This window comes from Aythya marila (genome assembly GCF_965140915.1).
Source record: "Aythya marila genome assembly, chromosome: 7".
NCBI lineage: Eukaryota > Metazoa > Chordata > Aves > Anseriformes > Anatidae > Aythya > Aythya marila.
The window spans coordinates 27,872,182-27,894,716 of record NC_139048.1 but is presented as its reverse complement, the minus strand read 5'-3'; the positions used below and the strand labels follow the sequence as shown (position 1 = coordinate 27,894,716).

General features: G+C 42.1%; 1 protein-coding gene across 2 annotated transcripts; it reads right to left on the bottom strand.

Annotated features, from left to right (window-relative positions):
- Positions 1–2,062: 2,062 nt before the first annotated feature.
- RGR (retinal G protein coupled receptor) lies at positions 2,063–21,776 on the bottom strand (the record flags this gene model as incomplete). 2 transcript variants are annotated; one of them, XM_082765275.1, is made up of 8 exons in its annotated part: positions 2,063–2,130; positions 5,692–5,866; positions 6,778–6,891; positions 8,424–8,541; positions 9,058–9,211; positions 16,887–17,008; positions 18,472–18,628; positions 21,698–21,776. In XM_082765275.1, 7 exons carry the CDS (start codon positions 21,774–21,776, stop codon positions 5,723–5,725), a joined length of 888 nt encoding a protein of 295 aa, XP_082621401.1. In that variant the 3' UTR covers positions 2,063–2,130; positions 5,692–5,722. The 2 variants fall into 2 exon arrangements, with proteins under 2 accessions (XP_082621401.1, XP_082621400.1); XM_082765274.1 differs by lacking the exon at positions 2,063–2,130 and having other exon boundaries at positions 5,535–5,866.
- Between the last annotated feature and the right edge of the window lie 759 nt (positions 21,777–22,535).

Here is a 22,535-nt window from a genome sequence, read left to right as displayed (position 1 = left end):
AGATCATGATCCTCATGATCCAGATGTTTTTCCTTCTAGGCAAATACTCATGATCCCAGACTGCTTGTGCTTTTTTTTTTTTTTTTTTTTTTTTTTTTTGTTTAATACCTCTCTAGTTGGCAAAGCCTTGCATTATTTCCTGCAAAGTGTATATGGATGGTGTCAGTAGGCAAATGGAAGAGGTTCATAACAGCCTGATGTCTCTCCTAGAAGAGATATGTTTCACTGTCATCAGACTAAGGACAAACAGTTTTGAATCCCTCCACTCTCACGTGAGTTACCATATAAAAGCATCTCTTCTGGTCATCACAGTGGTTTCTTTCTCATCTGAGAAGACATACTTCAGGTTTTGAATCCTTACTGAAAACAAGTCGCAGAGAAGTGGCTCAATATGGTGCCAAAGGACAGGCAGGATATGAGGCAAAAATACTCTTTTCAGTTTTATAGTCTAAGATAGTTTTCCTTCATATGTGGATGCCACTTTTGGGGGTAAGCTTATGTGTAGTCCTGTGGACTACCTGCCAGGAGCTGGACGTGTTGTACGTCTGTGCCAAGTGTATCAATATGGAGTCTCTTTGTAAATAACTCAGTTAATCGGTTCACTGTCTTGTCTGTAAGATTTTTTGTTAGCCATTTCAAGAGAGATGAGACCTTCCCAATGAGAAGAAAGCTGCTGGGCTCTCTGGGGAATACAACATTTGATCTATGCTTGGCATGCGCCATATAATGAGGTATCTAGGACATGTTGCCACTCAACGTGTTGCTGGGTCAGAAGCTTAAGTACTGTGTGCCAGTTAGCTTTGCGGTTAGAACTGACTCTAAATAGCGAAAGAGTTGACAAATACTGTCATCAAAGCATTGATTTTTATCTCCCTCTCTTTTTTTTTTTTTTTTTTTTAGCAACACTTCCTTTCCCATCTGTAATTAATAGCAACCTATGCTTGCTAGCTTGCTTGCTAAACTTATGCTTGTGCAGATGCTTCAGCACAACAGCCTCTCATCTACTCATGGAGCTGCCTGTGTTTGAATGATGGCTCATTCTCTCTTTTAGGGAGAGAAATCAAGAAAGCTGCTGTAGCACCTCCTTGTGTAGTTCAGTGGTACAAATCTTGGGGCAAGTGGGCACAAATCACTGAACACCATGAAGGAAAAAAATTATCTCACTGTTCACCAAGAAAATTCAGGCTTTTGCAGCAGTTAGAGCCTCCAACCGTTATCTACCAAAATACGGTTTGTTTTCACTATTAAGATCTAAAGCACATTGAAAATACAGCAGTCCTTCTGTTAGGACTTGAAGCTTTGTCCTCTGCTTCCAAATACATGATTTTCTCTGCTGGCTTTAAAGTATAAGTGAACTATTGCTTTCACTACTTCAGTCTTTTTTTTTATTTAAAACAAACAAAAAAACAACCAAAACTCTCCTGCATCTTCTGAAATAAAGAAATTTTGTAGCCAAGCAAAGTGCTTTCAGTCAGTTCCAGCTGTCCTCTGCTGACAGATCTACAATCTGATGTCACATTCTGAACCAAACCTGCTTTGAGAAATTTCATACGTGGCTCGCACAGGGAAAAAAATATCCTGCCTGTGGAAATTCAATGCTGTTAAAGTGTTGAAAACAAACACAACAATAACAATAAAAAAAAACCACAAACAACAAACTTGTCTTGCATGTACAATTTTAATTGTATTCATAATCATTCAAACTTGTATCTTACTGAGTTCAATAAAAATGTGCTTTTTAACTTTTATTACTGAATCCTTTTGTCTTCTAATGATACACAGGTGATTATTTTTATTGTTGTTCAGCAATTTACTAGTATAAGGTAGATATATGGATGTGTTCACCATTTAGGAAGTTGTTTTGCTTAATCTTGATGGAACAGGAGCTTGCATACCCCTTTTTCACTACAAAAAATGGAATGCCTGTTTCCATAACAAAGCACCTTATGATTACTTATGGTTATCCTGTCTATGGTAGCTCATACAGAACCTCGATTATAAACTTCTGATGAATCATCTTGAGCTGTGAGAATGAATACAGTGCTGATGGTACCAATTATTTTTGGATTTTAACTCCAAAATGCAGACGCAGTATCACATGCAGGGGTGTGAGCCTCCACTCAGCCATCCCTATGGGTGAAACATGAGCAGAAACTTGTGAGTAACACTTGCCATCATCTTATCCTAAGAATCTTATACTGCATATTTTGTCTCCACATCTCAATTGGTTAAACCAAACCAATTGTTACTGCCTTCAATCCCTACTTAGGGATTTGGCAATGCTTTTTCTTCCACGTGACAAAACCAGCTCACTTTGTTGTTTCATGCTAAAGCAATTCAAAGTAGTATGATGGTAGACTGGGAACAGTGGAAATTCTTCACCTGACCCAATTCCTAAACCTGTTTGTAATGCCCCAATCAGATGTATGAGAGGTGCTAGGAAATACACATCAGAACCTATATAGAGCACATGAAGAACATGCACTGCAAAAACCTCAACTCCCTTTTATTAACTCGTAGAGTGTTTGTAGGTGTGGGCAGCACAGGAAAGTGGAGTCAGCAAGACCTTGATTTGCAGTGTTGTTGAGGACACAGTTAGTTCATTTGGAGTTGTGGGCGTTTAATGGCCTTGAAAACAGGACTGCAAGAGATGCTGTCTAAAGTGTGAGGCGTTTCTGTGCTGAAAGAAAACCCGAAGAATTTATGCTGGTTTTGCGTCTAGCAGTAAGAAGGAAAAAATACATTCTGTTTCTTCTTTAGAAGTCTGTTTCTGATTAGTGTATCAAAACATTCACTTCTCTAACACAAAGGAGAAAAATTAGCAGAATTAGACTGTCAGTAGTAGGGATAGAAGGGCGGTTTGGTAATATTGGGTGTAACGCTGCAGGCCACTGTGTTAAGAGTGGTTGGACACTGAACCAAATAATTGAATGCTAAGAAGAGGCATGCTTTCCTCTTTTGTTGAGATCATGGAAAAATTTCCAAACTATCCCCAACAAAGGACTGTGGTAGCTACCTAAGTAGCTACCTAAGTGCTACCTAATTCTTTTTGAAAATGGGTGGGGTATGGCCACTCTCATTTCTTAGTGACAGGTCTGGTATTAATAATATTCAAGTTACTTGTTCTAGCTTAAACTGAGTTGCTGAATGCATCCAAGGGTCATGCTTTTCTTTTTCTTTCTTCTGTTTTTATTTTGGATGATAGGCTGGATACTTGTATGGGAACGGTTTGTATGACCCCTGGGCTGTACTTTGGTTAGGATAATATAAATCCTGTATCTAGCCATCTGGGGCTCTCCAGTTGTTGAAAACATGATGGGATTTTTGTATGCATCAGCACACGGTACTTGAGCTATGGGACCTTTTTGTGACAGGTTTTCTTGGGATGGCAGCAATTACTTATTGGCAGGATCTGGGTGACCACAGGGCCAGAGGGCACCTGGCCAGTGCTGTTTTGGTGAAGGCTGGCTGTGGTAGGGATAACTGCGTTATTAATTGGAAATGTATTGGGCTTCTCAATGCTTGCTGTCAGACACTTTCCTGAAAGAAGCACACCACACTTGTTGGTGCACTTGTTAGTGATTGTCAGCCAGTTCTGCTTAATGCTGGTATTTTAATGTTGAGAACTAATTAGAGCTAGAAGAGGATTTTTGGCTTGGTGCCCAGTTCCTGGAAACTTTCTTTATTTTATTTATTTATTTTTTGTGAGAGAGGGTCAGATTGTCTATATGATAACTGATCTGTGAAAAACCTCCTTTCTTCTACTCTTTGGTAGGAGTCAGCTTCTCACCAGCTACATCTCCTAAGTCAGCCCTCTCCCCCATCTCACCCATCAGGTAGAAGCTCCTCCTCATGTTTGATCATCCCCAGGGCACTTTTCTAGCTTTTCTATACCCTCTGCGAACCAAAATGCCCCAAACCATGTATCTTATTAAATAAGTCTGAGCATAGTGGCTTTCCTGTGGTGTGGGGATGTGTCCTCTTTTGTTTTCTATTTCTTTTTGGCAGTCCTTAGCGTTCTGCTGGGATTTGTCAATAGGGTCACAGTGACAAGTGAACTGATGATTTTAAGGTCTGTACAGGTCTCTTTCCAAACCATCCCCATGGTTTCTTTCTGAATCACAGATTCAGAGTCTGTCTGTAGATGCTATAGATACATACTTAAAAATAACTTCTGTGCCTGTACGCATTATTTTGCACTTATCAGTGCAAATATTGTCATCTACTTAATATTATGTGTGCTTAAGCTGTCAGCTAAGACTTGCATTTTAAGATGTGACTATTCTGAATAATTTTGTCACAACACTATTCTCTGCTCTGTCAGGTAGTTTGTGACAAGACTAAACCTCAGAAGTCCCAAAACACATCTCTGAATGGGATCCTGCTAGTAACTTGCAACAAAATGACATTTATTTCCTATCTTTAGCTAAGAGGGGAACATTTCTTCTATCCATTGATTTTTAGCTTCTGGGATTGCACCACCTTCTCTTTTGTAACCCATACACAACTGGCTTTCCATCCAATATGTTGGAAAACATGACAGGGACAGATCAGCTTTTTCTTTAGCTAGCTTCAAAAGCTCTTACACTGTTGGTATTCAGAAATGAACCATATGATCCATGTAAGAATTGATTAGGTGTGGCTTTTTTATACACAATCTCTCATTTTGTCATGCACATATTCTTTGCAAATGGGTTGTTCTAAGACAAATCTTGCAGTAACAGGCAATGCCAACTGACAGCTTTCCTTCCTGTATGCAATGTGAGCAACATGAGCAAATACAAACATTTAAAATGGATGTTATTGATAGTTTAAATATATATTAATTCCGATCATTGTAAAATAAATGGCTTTTTAATTGTTTAGACTCCTTTGTCACAACTGACTCAATGATTGCTCTCACTCATATAGAGCCCAGGGGAATTTAATAGCAGATGTGAAGTTAATTTTTATTCCTAGAACATTTTTAGAACAGAATCTGAGACCAGATCTCCCTTTAGTTTTTGTTCAGTGACTGATAAAAATATGAATGCTTCAATGATGGACTGTGAGCTTGTTGATTGTCCTGGTAAGCAGCAGCTGCAAAATATGATGGGGTTTATTGTGTGACTAAGCTGAATGTCACACACTAATTCACCCGAATGGGAGCCAAGCTAATATTTTTTATTGGGGTAAAATACCCACTGAAGTGTTTTGATGGAATTAGGATGGCAGATTTGTTGTGGAAATTTGGGAAATCCCGTTTTGGGTACGTTGAAAATGCATTGTTCACATGGATGAGCTATTTAAACAGATGTGGTGTAATTCTGGATACTCCTTTAATCTTTTAGTAATCCAGACATTACCATACGGACAAACTGCACAGACTGATTTGGGGAGGCTTCACTGGATAAATGAATACCCTACTTCAGTTAATTTGCTGAGCTCTTATGTTGTTCTATCAGGGAAAAAAAAAAAGCACTTTCCAGCATACAGTTTATTTGCAGTGACATACAAAATGAACTGATGGCAACCAACACAGGCTTAAGGCAGCTTGTTTGACAAGCAGCTTGTGATGGTTTTGGCAGTTATCCATGGGGCTTCCTTCCATTGCTGTAGCCAATGCACGGCATTTCCAATGTGGAACTACCTTGGCATGTACATATCAGAACGCACACGGGTTCCTCTACCATGTTGCTCTCAGCGATGTACCTGCGTCAATTTGGCTTAGTGCTGTAATGGGTTATTTGGCTTTGTTATCAACCTCTGCTTTCTCAATCTTCTGTCCTGTGAGGAACTGCCATATTCCTCCTCTGTAGTTCTCGTTGCCCAGGGCATATACAAAGGCATCCACCATTGGCACCGTCTTGGCAATAACGGCAGGGATCTGTTAGGAGACATGATATTTATTAACAGGAAATGTACTGGGGAGCCGATGGGCTGATTTCATCCCAGGCTCAGTTTCCATCTGTCAGACAAATACCCTTCTCTGATGCTGCCCCTGGAGGGATGAGAGGTAAAAGTAATTTTGGTAATTTGAGCCCCTTAACCTAAATGGAAGGACATTGTCCCAGGAAAGGACAGTCTCTGGGAGAGAGAAGTTAGGCCAGCATCGCCTGAAACCAGGAGATTTCAGCCAAGAGTGAATACCCATGTGTGCTTAGGAGGAGTAAAAGGTACGCCATAGACACCTGACAGATACATGGGCTAGTATTGCTAATATGTTTTATGTGGGATTCGAAGTACAGCAATGTGGTTAGTGAGCTGAAACTGGACTGATGAATGAAAGCTGAAAGGTCCCTTGTGATATTAGTGAGTCCCAGAGGCAGCCTCAGAGTCAATACTTGGAGGAAAGAAAAGGGGGGGGGGGGGAAGGAAGCACCATAATCTTAAGAACGATCAGTTGCAGCTTCCCTTAGGAGAGAAAAGAATTATATTTTAAAAAGTCTCTTCAAAACTAAAAATTTTAAGCTGATATTTGACTCTGGGAAGAACACAAAAAGCTTCTACAAATCATGAAGAAGTGTAGGCAACAGTTCTCTATCTGATGAAGGAAAAAAAATAACTTCCTAAAATGTAGTTTGATCAAAACACTAATTATAATGCCAATTATATCATTGTGCTTAGTTGTTTTGCCTTGAAATGGTAGACTAATTGAAGGCTTTGTGCAAACAATCTACTTGTAACATGTTTTAACAAGTGAAACTATTAGTGTTCAAGTTAGTATTGCTTCCTGGGAGTGGAGAGAAGAAAGTGAGAAGAATGCCATTTGAATTCCCTCGGGTGGCATAGACATACCATTCGGTACTTTGGTGAAATGAACATCACATTTTCAACTGCTGCATAGAAGCATAAAAGGCAATAGGGTCCCCAGCAAATGACCAGTGTCTTCAATGGTAAACTGGTGTTAAACTGGAAAACAAGAGCAACACATTCTTTTGTTTCACAACCACACACTGCAACAAGTGGATGGGACAGACCCTGTGAGACCCTGCTGGCTTGTGTCCAGCAGCAGGAGAGCATCACCAGCAGGACACGCGGTATCGTGGCTGCTTTGCTGCCAGTGTAGGAGGTGTGTGAGTACAGGTCCCTTCGTGCCAAGGGCTGTCTGTGCAGCCAGCCCCCAAACCCTGCCCCTGGTGGGGACTGGGGGAGGCCAGGCATTCCTGCGCCGAGGTGACAAAGCACCTTATGGTTGCTCAGTTAAATCAGCGTAGTGCTAAGCAGTTATTGCTGCTGGGGGGGGGGAGGGCAGCATGTAAATTTACAGATAAACAGATAAAAAGGAATGATGTTTTGTTGACTTTTTAGAGGGTCTTGCAGACACACAAACATGAAGCCACTGCCACCGTGCACCAGATGGATGTCAGGGAGTCTGTGTCATATTAGGATTCCTGTGCCCTTCATGCTAGGGCCTTACCCATGCTGTTATTGGCCAGCTGTTCCTAAGTATCGTGCAAATATTGATGAATAGGGAGGTGATATTTTCAGCCTTACATTTTCTGCATCGTAACTATTCTGCCTCGTAACTAGGCTGCACAACTGCAGCATTATTATAAGAAAAATCACACCATTGCAAAAACTCACCCATAAAAAGTTATAATAATGAAACTTAAAAACTTATAATAATGAAAACTGTCATTTGTTGGAGAAATATGTAGAGGGCACGTGTATATTCCAGACAACTTCAAACCAGTCTGCCTGCCTGTCTCTTTGCTGTTATAATGTCCCCAGTGAGAACTGACAGCCCTTACTAAGTACAGGGGTTGGGCTGTGCCCATCAGCCATGCGTAGCACCCCAGACTGCACCTAAAGAAACAACTCATATAATCACCACATTACATTCCCATAAACCTGCCACACCAGAGCAGTTCCTTTGTTTCCAGCTCATAAAGATTTCTGAATTTCCTCAGCCAAGTGTAAACGTGGCACGTTTAGGAAGGCCCTTCTCCCCACAAAGCATATCTGTGTTTTCTTCTGCATGGCTTCCTCAGCCGTAAGCTAAGAGCCTGTAGCAAATAATGATCCTTTCTGAGCAGAGTTTCTCTAGATAGATATTGGTGTGGTATTAGCACATACTCTGTATGTCGTGTGTTAATTTTGTGAGCAGAATGGGGCTGTTGTTGATGGAGGCGAACCTTTGGGGTCACTACTCTGACTGCCTCCTCCAAGGGGGGCTCTTCTCAGCACTGGGGCAGGAGAGATGTGGTTGTCTCCTGCCAAATCTAGAAATCTCTAAGGATGGGGTTTCCTTGAGCTTTCTGGGAGGCCGCATGCCCTACTGTGCTACCCCCCAACTCGAAGTACCACTAAGGAGTTAAATAGCCCAGAAGGAGCTGAGCCAAAGCGTCTGGGAATGAAGCTGTGTTTTTGAGGACCTTCTCCCCTCTGGATGCATTTCTGTTTTAGTAAGGCAGTTGCAGGGGCTGAGAAAGCTTTCTTACCTTATGGTGACCAGTTTTCTTGAACTTCTGGTGAATGGACTGATAGGCTGTCAGCATGATGAAGCCCGGGATTACAAAATTGAAAATGGACAGAGCGAAAAGGAACGTGATATAGTTTCTGGAGAGGGTTAGAAGGGAAGAAAAAAACTTTGTTAATTCCTCCCTAACGCATCTCCATAAACTTGCTGTTTACTTATTCATTCACTTATATTTTTAAAATTGCCAAAACCAATTTTATAAACACACTTTAGGTTCAGCATTTGCTGAAGGTGGGCCGTACTGTTGCACGTGGGATGGACAGGATTGCAAAAAGTCACAGCAGGTGCTTGATTTCCAAACTCAAGCACCCCTCCTCAGACATCAGGCCTGGACTGCATAAAAAGAGCCATGCAGAGCTGCAAGTCCTAAACCCCCAAAGGTGCAGGTTATAGATGACTAAGGAGGAAGGGAGTAGCAAATACCCGAGTGCCAGCTTCTCCCACAGAGGAAGCTGCCTTTGGCCATCCCTGCGTGCTGCCACATGAGAGGAAGCAGCTTCGGGTTGTGCCCACCTTGTCCCAGCACGGCGCTGGGTGGCAGCTGGGCTCTGCTGTGCCCTGAGACCACCCCCTGGGGGCCCTGCCCCAGCCCTTACCTGTCCCCTTTGCTGTAGTCCAGCGTGCAGCAGGTCCGGAGGGGCTCGTAGCCATACTCCCCCCACCCCAGCAAGGGCATGATGGACCAGAAGGCAGCAAAGAGCCAGGCGAACACCATCATGGAGATGGCTGTGCTCCACTGCAGCTTGCTTCCTGCAGGAAAGAAAAGGGCTTGGGAAGGAGCTCTGCATGCCTGGCATAAAGGCACCGGGTGAAGCTGCCCGGCTCTGTGCGGCGGGGGCAGAGTCCCAGCCTTTGGGATATTAAATGTACTCTGTTCTAAAAACGCTGCTTGTCGATATATATGTGAATGTACATGCTCAACCTGACAACAGATCCTGTTCTAAAAATACTGCTGGTGAAATTACTTTGCCCTTAAGATCATTGCTTAGCCTGGAACAGGAAATGAGAAGCTCAGCATCAGTAATTTTTTTTTTCTAATTTCATAATACAAATTAACACTTGTGCCCATCTTGTCTAGTTCCATAAAGTACCACTGGAATAGGTCAATGAATGAAATGAAAGATTGGAAGCTTTGGACACAGGAAGTATTTCTTCATGGAGGAGGCAGGCAGGCTTCCCTGCTGCAGCAGGACATTTTGTTAGGCACGCTGCCTGCATGCAGAAAGGCCTGGATAATTTTGTTATCGGGGCTGACGTCCATCATCGTGCCTGGGCTGAACAGCCCGTGACGCCAGCTGTACCAGCAAGGAGCACAGTGCCTTTGCCCACTACTCCTTTCTAATCAAGTTTCCCATTAGAGAGAAGTAATGATGCAATTTTCACGGAGGCTGGGAAGCAATCTTCTCCTCTGCCCTTGACAGCAGCATCACGCCAGCAGGCCAGGAAGATTCAGACTGGCTCTGACCTTTCTTGGGAAGGTGAGGTCCTGGAGGCGAGGTGGAAGCAGGGGATCAGCCCGGCCACCTGATCGGACGTGGGTGAGAGGGCTGCACATGCTTAGGACTGGTGATGCTCATAAGGCGGCAGCCCCAGGAAGGACTGCAAACCCTACAGCAGCTATTTTGGGTTGTGCTGTCCTTGCTTGTTTTAAGGAAGAATGATAAAGTAGGTGTCTTAGTGAAAATGCCCCTTTATAGGAATGGTGATTCTACCTCTGTTCTTACTCATATAAGTGGGTCTAATAACCTACTTATAAACTCCAGAGGTTCTTGAAGGAAAAGAGGGGTTTGAATGGCATTAAAGATCAGCTTGGAAAAATGGGTGCAAGCATTCCAAAACTAGTTCTGAGAAAGAAAGGTATACATGTTGCAGTTTAAATAGAAAGGAAAAAATAAAATCCTTTTTATTAAATACTTTGTTTTGATGTGGTAGTTAGTAAAAATCTATTGATGTTTTTAGTCATTTAAGCATTTTTATAATTATTTTTGATGATTAATAACAATTAATACCTGTCTTTTGATTCCTACATAGAAGATTCACTTTGGCTGTAAAGGTCAAATCATGGTTTGTAATATTGACATAATGTGATTACAGATCACATCTGTTTAAAAAAGGAACAGCTTCTGATTTAGGGGACTAGACATTTGAGTCAAACTTTTGAGAAATTTGTAATTATTCTTAGCCTCCCACTCCAACAAAGCAATGTAGCATTATGTGGCATTCATTCAGAACTGCATCTTTCTTAGGTGTATATTCAAACAAGCATGTTAGTGTTGTAACTGATCTCAGTTCCATTTCCATTTGTGTTCTACATAATGGTTCTCGTAGCTTGGCTTTACACAGTTGTAACTGGAAATTCAATCAGGATGCAGCTTATTACATGAGCTCTCGGGTTTGTTTTGTGCTTTACACGTTCTAGCAACTTTCTTAAAGGCATTATCAAGAGCAGCTAAAGTGAAACCTGGGTCTAAAACAAGTGTATTTTAAACCAAGTTCATTGCAAAAGTAGCTTTATTGTTTTGGGAATACGATTTTGTAAATGGTAGGCCTTCTTGGTAGTCTTTAAAAACCAGCAACAGAACATTATTATTATTTTTTCCCTCAAGAAGTCCTATAAAAAAGTTAATGGCAATTATTTTTCATTGTATCTTGCAGCAGAAACTTTGCTCTCTCTGCACCCCATCCTTTCATTTTGTGGACTATCACAAACGTCTCAAAATATGATGGGCCCTGACTGAGGCACTGCAGTGTCTCTGGGCTCTAAACACATGGCAGGACCTTGGGGATCTCTGCTTTGAAGGAAAAGATCTTTGCACTGACAAAATTTGCCCTCGGCTGCTTGGACAGTGTTGGTGGTGCACTTAAGGCAGCTTGGGGGTGTCTACACCGCTAGAGGGTGAATGATCCTGCTGCATGCATGCGTGTGCTGGGTACCTGGTGGAAATTTTACCTTCCCCGCTGCCACCTTGCACAGAATCACAGGGGAAGCTCTTGCTCCACCAGCTCCTGCCACCTCTGGCATAGGTCGTGGTGCTCAGTCTCTGGGTGCCACGTCTTTCCTCTGGCCCCAAGTGCCCCCTGCCGGAGTGCATGTGGGCAACAAGAAAGTTGTGACGTCTCTTTCTGAAATGTCTTTTAAATATTTTCTATCAAGAGGGGCTTTGAAGAGGATTTCTGTGTTTATTTTTTCTATATTTTAAAATACCCATACTCAGGCTGGCTGTGTCCTGTCTTGGTAGCTAAAACTGTGTGGACATACAATTAAACAACCTCAATATTGTTTTAATTTTTTAGAGTGTGCTTTGCTTGGGAGCTTATGAACTACTACTTGCAGAGCAAGAATGGTGAAATTACTGCACTCGGTTCACATGGCAAAAATGGCTTCTGAGAGGGCCGGCAGCAAGAGCATGTCGAGAGCAGTCTGGTTGCTCTTGTACAGAGCAGGCCATTGCTTTACCTTAAATGCCTTTTGTGGCCTGATAAAATTCAGCATAATAGGCATGTAGATCCTAATTCAGTTAAATGTGTATATATGGAGTTCAGCATATGCTTAAAGATATAATTCTTAATTAGGGCTCAGTGCTAGCAGTCTGGTCCCATTAAGGCTAATCGCTCTTGTGCTTTGGCTTTCTCTCCTTGAAAAGCAAGAGGGAAGTTTCTCTTTTCCGTGCAGAGAAATATTAACAGGGGGTTTTAAATGTTTTCTGTAAGATTGCTTTGGAACAGAAAGTGCTCTTATAAACAAAACGGAATTGTTAAAAGATTACTAAAGTTGTAATGGTAAAAGCTTAAATTTTAGAAAGTGCTAGATAGAGCGTCAAACCTTAACACTTTTGATTATTCTGCCCGGTCTTTAGTGATATAATCATGAACTATTTCTCCATCTCTAGTCTGTGGGGACATTTATGAATTTAGATTTTTGGAAGATTTATAAATTGGCCAAACATTAAGCTGATTTTCACAGAAAGAGCAAAAAATACATCTCTGACACAGTGGCTACCTTTCAACTAGATTTCAGACTGATGTTCAAAAGGAATTTCTCAAACAAAAGGTCAACAGGATTTTCTAAGATGGAGGGGAAAAAAAACCTTTTCTTTGTTCTTGCAAATGATTCCATTGTAATAGCTGAAATATTCCAGAACAATACAGCTTGTGCCAGACTTCAAGCATGGCATGTATCCTTAAAATCAGGGAAATTTCTCAAAGACAAAAATATCTGAAACAGTCTTAGAAGGAAAAGATTTATCAATCATAAATGAGACAGATGTTGGTACCTACTTCATCTGCACTGCAAAAAGCGCCAGGAACTGTTGCTCACAAGTATTCATTTGTTGTAGGAATAAGCAAGCTGCACTGCATAATGGCTTCTTTTGTGCATATTATTAGAAAAAAAACTCTTTAAAATAACTTAGTAAAGGGATTTTTTTACTTTTTTTTTTTTTTTTTTTTGGCTGTGATTCTCCATGACTATAAAGCAGTCTTGGCAGTTATCTTCTGCTTCAGTGAAAATGCAAGACCAGTATAAACACTGGCATTTTGTCTGGCAAAACTGATGCAGGTGCAAGTCTAGATGAAGAAAGTGTGACAGGGTGGCTGCAGCAAGTGTGACAGGAGGTAAGGGCTTGCTCCTAATCCAGCAGAGCTGACAGCTGCAATTGAAGCAAATGACAGTTTGCTAATCTTTGAATACTTGCTATCACAACCTAGATTTCTCTGGATGTTCAGAATTAGATAAAAGCCTGCTGCAATCCTACTTCTTGTAATTGCATGCTGCTGCAAAATCCCTCTTGTCTTTTCTTTTGTAATATTGAAAAAAGTACTGACTTAAACCACTTCAGTTTTTCCATTTCCCCCTAATTCTAAAATGCAAATGTAAAATTGTCAAGATTTTTTTTCTTTTCTTTCCTTTTAAAGTCCTACGAGGAGCGGCTGAGGGAGCTGGGCTTGTTCAGCCTGGAGAAGAGGAGGCTCAGGGGCGACCTTATCGCTCTCTATGGGTACCTCAAGGGAGGCTGTAGCGAGGTGGGGGTTGGCCTGTTCTCCCACGTGCCTGGTGACAGGACGAGGGGGAATGGGCTTAAGTTGAGCCAGGGGAGTTTTAGGTTAGATGTTAGGAAGAACTTCTTCACTGAAAGGGTTGTGAGGCACTGGAACAGGCTGCCCAGGGAAGTGGTGGAGTCACCATCCCTGGAAGTCTTCAAAAGACGTTTAGATGTAGAGCTTAGGGAAATGGTTTAGTGGGGACTGTTAGCGTTAGGTCAGAGGTTGGACTCGATGATCTTGAGGTCTCTTCCAACCTAGAAAATTCTGTGAAATTCTGTGAAAACTGCAACCATTTGCAGTGGCAATGAAAGGAAGAAACTGCCTGGGATCCTTCCCACCCCCTCCAACTTGCTGACTCAGCTGCTGCTCTATTGCCAAACAAACTCTGTGCCGGACTGAAACGGCTTCACCAGAGACATGACTAAAGTTCAAACCCTTCAAACTGCCCTGACTTTTCCCTTTAATTGCCTACATTAATTAAATCTTCAGAGATTTTTGTAGTCCTCCTTGCTGTGAAAGTAGTATCTCATAGTCCTTTAGAAGAAAATTATTTGCTTGACCAGTAACTTGGAAAAAGGACGGGCCTGCTTTCAGGCTACCTGTCTTATAAAATGCAGATGCTGCTGTTCTGGTTATGAACATACTTTGGTGTGAGAGAACCCAAATGGGATTACATCCAATTTTTAGCTGTTTTCTCTGTATTGGTTGGATATTAAAATAAGATTTCTTAATATGTTATATGTATCTAATATTTTAACTTAATAAATAGCCCTTTTAAACCAAAGCCCCCTTTAGGGGATGAAAAGAGAGTTGCCCAGCATTGTTGCCTAGGAGGAGAGAGGACATTTCCAAATGTCTCGAAACTCTAACTTCTCTGTCATATCTGATGATCATGTTGTTTTCTTACATGTTGCAATTGATACCAACCTGGTTTCTGATGAATGAGCATGTGGTTATCAATAGACCCCATGGTCTGTCACTGACTTCCAAATTAATGCACCAAATTGTACCACCTTCCAAATTAAAAAAAACTTGGTTAAATTTCTGGACATTGGTGAGCAGATTTATGTTATAAGAATCCAGAATGGTTGAAAAGTCCTTTTTTTTTTTCTTTTTTTTTCCTCATCATCATAGTAATCTCTCACATTCTCATCAGCTCATTCTTCCTCAGAAATATGGATTTTTGATATTTGAGTGTCAGGCTGAGGAATGCCACAACAGAGGCTTTCTTGGAAACTCTTAGGACATAATAAAAACATTAGGGATGATGTAAGTGAGTGTGAGAAGAGAAACAGTTCCCAGAATGAAGGTAAAAGATTGATAGCTTTGTTTTTTCCGGAAAAGAGGTTTTGTGTCTTCTGTATAGGCACGCTGCTCACACCAGTGTCAACAAGAGTTTCATGTATGGATCGAGAAGATGGTATAGCCTGCAGGCTTGGTATATCAGATCTATGCAATGTGATTTTATCTTTCTCACAACCAGCGTGTGCCGGTTGGAACTGGGAACTGGACGGGTTTACTGGAATAGCCACAGAGCATGAGATTTGAAACCACCTGTTCTTGTTTTGCCTTTTTTGTTCAAATCATCCAGTAATAGCAGCTATGTTTGGTCTGCAGTAAATAACAATTTGAGCAAAGTGAAGAAGTTTGTGCCCTCAGGATGTGTCTGCCTGTGCTCTTAATGTACTCTGCTCTTGGCTGGAGGAATGCGTGACACAAAAGCATTAAAGGCAATGTTGCGGAGAGTAAAATGTCTCCAAAAACATGCTTATTTTTCAGGCTCGCTCTCTTATACAATACAGATGCTATTGTTCTAGCTCCAAACATATTTCAGTGTCCAAAGGGTGTTGGTATGGATGTAGCTTACCGGCTGCGTTATTTGGGGCCTTTGTCTGGACATGAAGAAAAGCCATTTCCTTGCCTGAGCTGAGTTCTTGACAAAAATTGCAGAACAAGAAGTTGGCAACCTCTCTGACCTCTGCGATTATCAGATAAAACATGTTTGCTGTGAGTTCTGGGTGTGTTTTACCACTCACTGCTTTAATTAAATATGGAGGCCATGCCTTAAAGGCTGCATGAATACTAAAGGTGGATGGTATTGAAGCACTGCAGCTCAGCAGCTTATTTCCTGGCCAACTTTTACACTTTTATTTAGGAAATATTCTGTGAAGTAGTCTGAGCATCTTGTGCACTAGCACAAGAAAAGGAGAACTGCATTTGTGTTTCAGCACTGCCAAAGGAACACAATGGCTTCAGGAATGGTGTGGTCAGGTGGGGTGCTCCAGGCTTCTCAGTCCTCTGGAAAGGATCAAGCAGTAGCAGAAAATGTGAAAGCTGCCAGTTGCAGCTCAGCACCCTAATTCAGCCGAAATTTCCACTTGTGTTACATGAAAGTAACACAAATCCAGTACTGCCACAGTTGGGAGATAGCTTTGTGACACAAGACAGTGCCTGGCTATCTCCATAAATCCATATATTTGACATTCCTGTAAATCCCTATTTTTCACCTAACTCAAAATGATGTTTTCATAAGTCCACAAAAAAAGGCAAATTTATTTTCCTGTGTCAGCCTCACAGTGTAATATTAGATTTCCATTAACTGCAGCTAGGGCATCAGAGCTAGTTAACAACTGAATTGTTAAGAAAAACAAAAAACATCCTTCACTAACAGAAGAAAAATAATATCTCCCTTCTGTTATCAGTACTTAAAAATATCTCTGCCACTTTTATTGAAATTTGCAGGTAATTCGTTCTTTGCTTAGGAACGGATGTACTGAGTTTCAGCCTCTGCAAGGGGGCCTGGAATATAGCAAAGCCCCCAGAACAGCTCGTGCCCCAAAGTGCCTGTGTGTTGCTCAGTGGGGCTACTGCGCTCTGTGTGCCCCTTCGTTCCTCTGTAGAAGTGCTTCGCTGTGGGCTCTGTTCCAGCTGCTGAATCTGCAGGGGCAGCTCTGTGGCTACACCAAAATTATCTGTGATTAGTAACCTATGTGTGGGCACAGAGCTCTGGCTGGTACGCAGCAGGATGTTGGATGGAGGCCCAACGTGCATAGGTTTTTCTTCAGCATGAGGTGTTGGATTTTGTTTAGGATACCCTACTGATTACTTATGGAAAAGGTGAAAGCATGGCAAGAGGGGCAGGATTTGGATGTGATCTAGAAGAGCAAGTATCTCCTGAAAGTGGTTGGTTAGTGCCCCGTGTATGGGAACGCGTCCCTTGGAGAGAGGGTTTATTTATCTTAGACACTAGAGAGAGCAAATGTAAACATACATATAAAATACACAGAAAATAAGTATCTGCTTGTTTGGATTCTCTAAAATCGAAACAAGCTGCTATCTAACATGCTGTGGGTAAGGATGCTAGGTAAATGATAACCCTTACTTGTACAGTAGTGATGATACCGGTCCCAGGCAATGGCAGCACTGGAGCTAATGCTGGCGAGTGCTGTCAAGAAGCCCTGGAATCCATGAATTTGACAGCCGTCAGAGCCGTAGGGCCAGTACCTGTCAACAAACAAGCAGCCTGTTAAGAAAATTACAGAAATGAACAAAGGCATATTTGGAAATTGCATTAGTGGAGAGGGGAAAACTGATAGCCGGTGCACGTGCTTTCCAAGTCTGAGAAACGTTGTGAAGGACGTTACCGAGGTCAGTTTTAGGTGTCTGCCAATATTTATCTTTCTGCAGTGCCTGATATACTACCACAGCTATTTTTACTCTAAATGTGGAGAAGAAACTATGACCCTGCATTTATGTGTTGGAAAGCTATTTGCTTTACATTTGGAAGTTACATTTTATCCAGTTATCCATATCTGCAAAATTTGCCCCTGGGGGAGTAGCCAACTGGTCAACATGTGAAGGTAAGTGCTCACCGCTCGACACAGAAGAAAAGCTCACAACAATTAAAACCACTCCAGATAGCAAGTCTGAGGCCTCCACATATTTTTGCAGACATAGAATGAAAAGGAACACGAGGTGGTCTCACATAGCAGGCATCTGCTGGCGTGTACCTTCAATATCCTGGTCACTCATAGCTTTTTTTCTCTCTGCCTTCATCTAACCTGACTCTTATGCTTATAAAGCTGTCAGTGAGTTGGAAATCTTCAGCAATCTCTTTTCTCACGTCTTATACAACACCGGCATAATTCATTTGGAGATTACCTCTGCAAGTCCCTTTGAAAAGGAGATAGCTGACTTCTTTGGAGACTGGGAAACTTCTGCTCCCATTTTTTTAAAAAAGGGCCTGGAAGGGTTAAAACCAAGCTCACTTTGATGTACTGACCTCAGCTTTTCAGCTTCAGTTCAGGAAAGGTATCTTCACTAACTTTAGAGTGACTTAAGTGCCTGAAAGGAGAACAAGCTGTACACGCGGTAAACCAGCTTTGAATAAGGCCTCACTGAAGTGTATTGTTGACTTGTTAATTGGCAAAAATGTTTTCATATCCATTAAAAGGCAAGTAAATTGTCACAATTCTTGAAATGTTTTTGTGTTCTCTATTACAGGTATTTCCAGAGTTTAAAAATATGCTAGTTAAGTGGAACTATTCATCATCTGGTTTATAGGGTGTATGTTTCTAATACAGTTTGCTTATGATTTGTGTGTTGTAATTACGCACTGAAATGCTTGATATTGGTTCTGCCCTCTAATTAAATGACTGACGTGAGAAAGTGTGGAAAATAAAATGTGTCATAACTGAATTGAACTCCCTGCACAGATCTGCATTTTTCTTTTCCACAAACTTCTAAAATAAGAGCCTTAATGGGAAAGTTCATTAAAAAACCTGAAAGGCTTGCAGATAAACTTGGGGTCAGTCTGGAGGTTTAGTCATGTAAATGTACAACTACTGCATTAGTCAACTACTTTCTACTGTAACTACTAGTAAAGCTCTCTGGTTAAATGGCTAAGCTGCAAATTTTCTGTGGTTCTTCTGAGCATCCTTTAGGAAAAAAAAATAAAAAATGCATACCTTAGGAAGCTGGAAAAGGCAGCGATGAATGCATTGATGCAAATCCCGCAGTCAGCCAGGGCAATGCTGAGAACCAGCAGATTGCTGGGTGTTCGGAGCTCTTTGATTTTCCGGAATGAAATAATTGTCAACCCATTCAGACAGAAACCAAGCAGGGCTGAAAAACAGAAGTGCATGGCATGATTCAACTGGAAATGGAAAATATCTACAATGCTGCTGCTGTTTTCTTTAATGAGAACAATAATTACCGTGAACACTTATGCACAGGAAATATAGCTGTGGTGCTCACAGTCTGCACGCAAGTTACGAAGACTTTCAGGAGAGCAGTCATAGGTGCCAGCTGAAACCAATGCTTCAAACTGCATCAGGGATGTGGCCACTCATGCAGAGCAGAAATGGTTTAATTTTATTTGTACTTCTGCATTTTGTGTTAATGGAGAAACCTGACTGCCAGGCTCTGTTCAAGGACCCCTGGGTCAGAGTGAGGGAGCTGCAGAGGCAGCTTCAGGGGGGCCCACAGACAGCACACGCTGCCGGCACACATGTCTGCGGGCCTGTTTATGGGAGAGAAATGGGTCGTGTTTAATATCGGTTGTAACACGCTTTTGTGTTTAAGCACAGAAATCCCTCAGCCATCTTACAGTCAGCCTGCCTCCCTTTGGGCTTCTGCCTAAGGTTAACCTAGACAGAGCTTGAATCACACCAGCTCAATCTTATTACTGCCCTTCGTCAATAGACTATACATGGAAAGGAATAAGGAATATACATGGAAAGGGAAGGAATAATCTAATTATAAAAGCAGTCCCTGATAGATTTAAAAAAAAATAAGTTAATGCTAGTTGTCAGAGAGGAGCATTCAAGCAACCCCAGCTATTCACTCAGAGCTGTTCCACCCTGAACCCCATCCTTCACTGCTTTAAACTCAAGCTTTGTCCTTTGATGTCCTTTTCAAGATGACCTGAATTATTATGGCTCTGATGAGGCTCTGACTCAACATCCCATCTCTAAGTCTCAGTTTGATGACAGGCAGTATGTCTTTTTCTTTGTGGTCTTCTTGGAAGAAGAAATGATGTAGTGCAGAAAAAATCCATATCCCCTAATTCTGTAAAGCACTGTTGTTACTTGCTCTCATTGTCTTAATTCTGTAGTTACATAAGATGGATAATTTTGTATAGTCAGAAATTCTGCTCCTACTTTAATTACGTTAATGGCTGATGGCATAACCATAGTAACAGCTGATGTGTGTCTTTCATTACACAACAAATAACAAAATATTTCCAGGAGAAATATTTGGAGCCATTTGAGGTCAGCTGTTCTCATCCCTTCCCTGCCAGCTTACCTCCCACCTGCAGGGTAAAACTGCTGCCAACTCTCCCCAGTGCTGTCAGGCCTTTAGGAGAGGTATGTTGTGGCCATATTTAGAGAAAAGCTGAAAAGTTATTACTATATTAGTTTTTTTTCTCTCTCTTCCCCTCTTTTTGAAGTTCCAGGCTTTAGCGCACTCTGCTTTCTTAAAGGCTAGCAGGAGTGTACAAATAGAGAACTAACTAACTTATAGCTTTGAGTTTTAATTTTAAAACAGCCAATGTTTGACACTTTTATGGTTAGTAAAAGTGAATGCAAAGTTTTCCTCTTCCCCAGCACTTTTTTGCAAACTGCACTCACAAGCTGCAGGGAAAAAAAAAAAAAAAAAAAAGGAAAGAAAAAAAAAAAAAGGAGACCTTCATTGCTTTTCTCTCAGAGTCTCTGAGAAGGTGAATTAATCTTTAATTATCTGGTTTGATCTTCTAAGTCAGATAGCAAAGATTACTGGCAATCCATCGAGCATGTTCAGCCTAAAACCCTACAGAAAATACCAAGCAGTCAGATTGCCCCTAGTGCTTACTAAAATGTAAATGTGCTGGGCCATTCCTAGCTGTAAGTGAAGGTTGCCAGCAGGTACTGAGCCTGGGCTTCAATAGGTGCGGGCCTCCAGCCCGTGGGTGGGCAGGTGAGGGCCAGCAGGGCTGTGGGACCAGCACCGGCCGTTCCCCAGCAGGAGCCCAGCTGCGCGCCTCCACCAGCACATGCCAGAGTCCTTGTTCTGCTGCTTCCCGCTCCTCAGTACTGAAGGGCAAGTTCACACTGGGAACCGCCAGGCCCTGCAGATGGCTTGATGGCTGCTGGCCAGGTTTAGCCCTGAGCTCTCTGTTTAGGCAGCAGCTGGCCCCTGGGCCAGGAGTAGAAGCTTCTTCTTCTCTCTCCCTCTTTTAAGGAAGAGTTTCTGGCACTGCTGTTGCAGGTTTCCTTTGCAGGCAGATGTGATGCTGCGTCCCAGCTGAGCTCGTCTGCAAGGAGAGGGCGAGCATCCTTCCTTCTCCTGTGCTCCAAATCCATGGGGTGAGCTGGTGAGCATTTACCCCCTTCTGCTAGTGCTTCTTGCTCCTTCTCTTCTGCTGTTCAGCCCCATGATCCCTGCACCCCAGCTGGGCAGTGCAGGGATACAGGGATGAGGCCCAGGCCCTGACTGGGATGCAGCTCAGAAGGGAGGCCAGTGACTGACACCGATGTATTCCTGGCTACTAGCATGTCCTTCCCTAGCGCAGTACATACAAATTCCCAATTTTGTTTGTCTCACAACAAAGTGGCACTTATTAAGAAAAGCCTGTGCTGGCTAAATTAAATGAAGACTGTCTCCTACCTCAAATTTTATTTCTTAATGCTGTAAAAGCTTTTGAACCTCATGCGCCTGTACTTCAGTTTGTTACTTTTACCCAGCAGCCATTAATTTCAGTGCTAGCAATGCAATTTGGATGTATGCTAACAGTTAACAAGCTATTTTGGATCTATCATCTTTGATTATAAAATGGCCATCACAGCCAACAAAACAAGCAGCCTGGTTTTATTGAAGGATCATGAGTCATTTCAACATCCTTCCCTGGGGAAGCTGAAATTGCCTTTAAAAGTTGTCAGCAAATTCTTGCATCCCAAATTCTCGATAAGAAAGCTAAGTAACAAGTCCTTCCCTGCCACAGGGCAGCTCTGGATGCGGAGCAGATCTTCACTGCCAACAGCTCACAGCCCACCAGAGGAACTGGTGCTGTAGCCGCAGTAACCACCAAAGGTCTGGGTCAGCATACCACAAATGCTGCTGCTTGCTTCAATTCCCCCCCCACTGCTGCCACACCAGGAATAATAGAGGCAAAAATCTTTTTTTTTTTTAGCTGAGGTCCTAAACCAAGCTTACCTTCTACCAGTAGGGCAGTGCCGATGGCAAACACTTCTAGTTCAGTGAAGCCTTCAGGGAGAGGGTATGCAGTGACCATACTTATGCAGTGACCATAAAAATGCCAGCAGATTTAACCTCTGTCCTCTGTTATAGCCGTGGGGCTGCCTTTTCCCTGGATCACTCTTCTTCCACTAGCCCAAGGCTTCTTAAAGGAGTAGCTCACGTGCAGACACATGCTCATTATTATATAAAAGCTTTGGGGTTTTTACTCCCATCAGTACAATCCCTGCAAGAATGTCATTAATGATGGGACTAGCATCAACTCATACCCCTCCTTCCCCTGCAAATCTTATTTCAGGCACCAGCAAAATGAAAGCATTCATTGCAATTACAACAAGTTCTTTGTAGAGACAAGATTAAGAACCCTGTCCAGTTAATTCTGCAACACTGAAAAAGAATTAAAGGTTGTGGAACGAAAGAAACATGTAATATATAATTGGGGAGTGACCTGAAAAACAAAGGGGCATTCATTGAATTGGTAATTAGGGGAAAAGTATGAACTGTGAATTTCTGAGGCATATAGGTGACCTCTCACCCTTTTTTTTTAGAAAATGGGCAGCGTATTTTTCTGGCAATGACTATTCTGTACATTAACATCTCTTCTCTTAGTAGCTGAGGCTTAAATTAAGGTGCACACTGGCACAGCCTGACTAAAGGCAAACACTGACTGCTTTTGGGTCCCAGACATACAAGGACATGTGTGAGTTGCCCAGTGGTGAGTGCTTGAAGAAATTACCTTACTGGCCTTTTGGAGATGTTTGAGGATTGGCACCCTGGTGTAGGCAGGCTCTGGAGT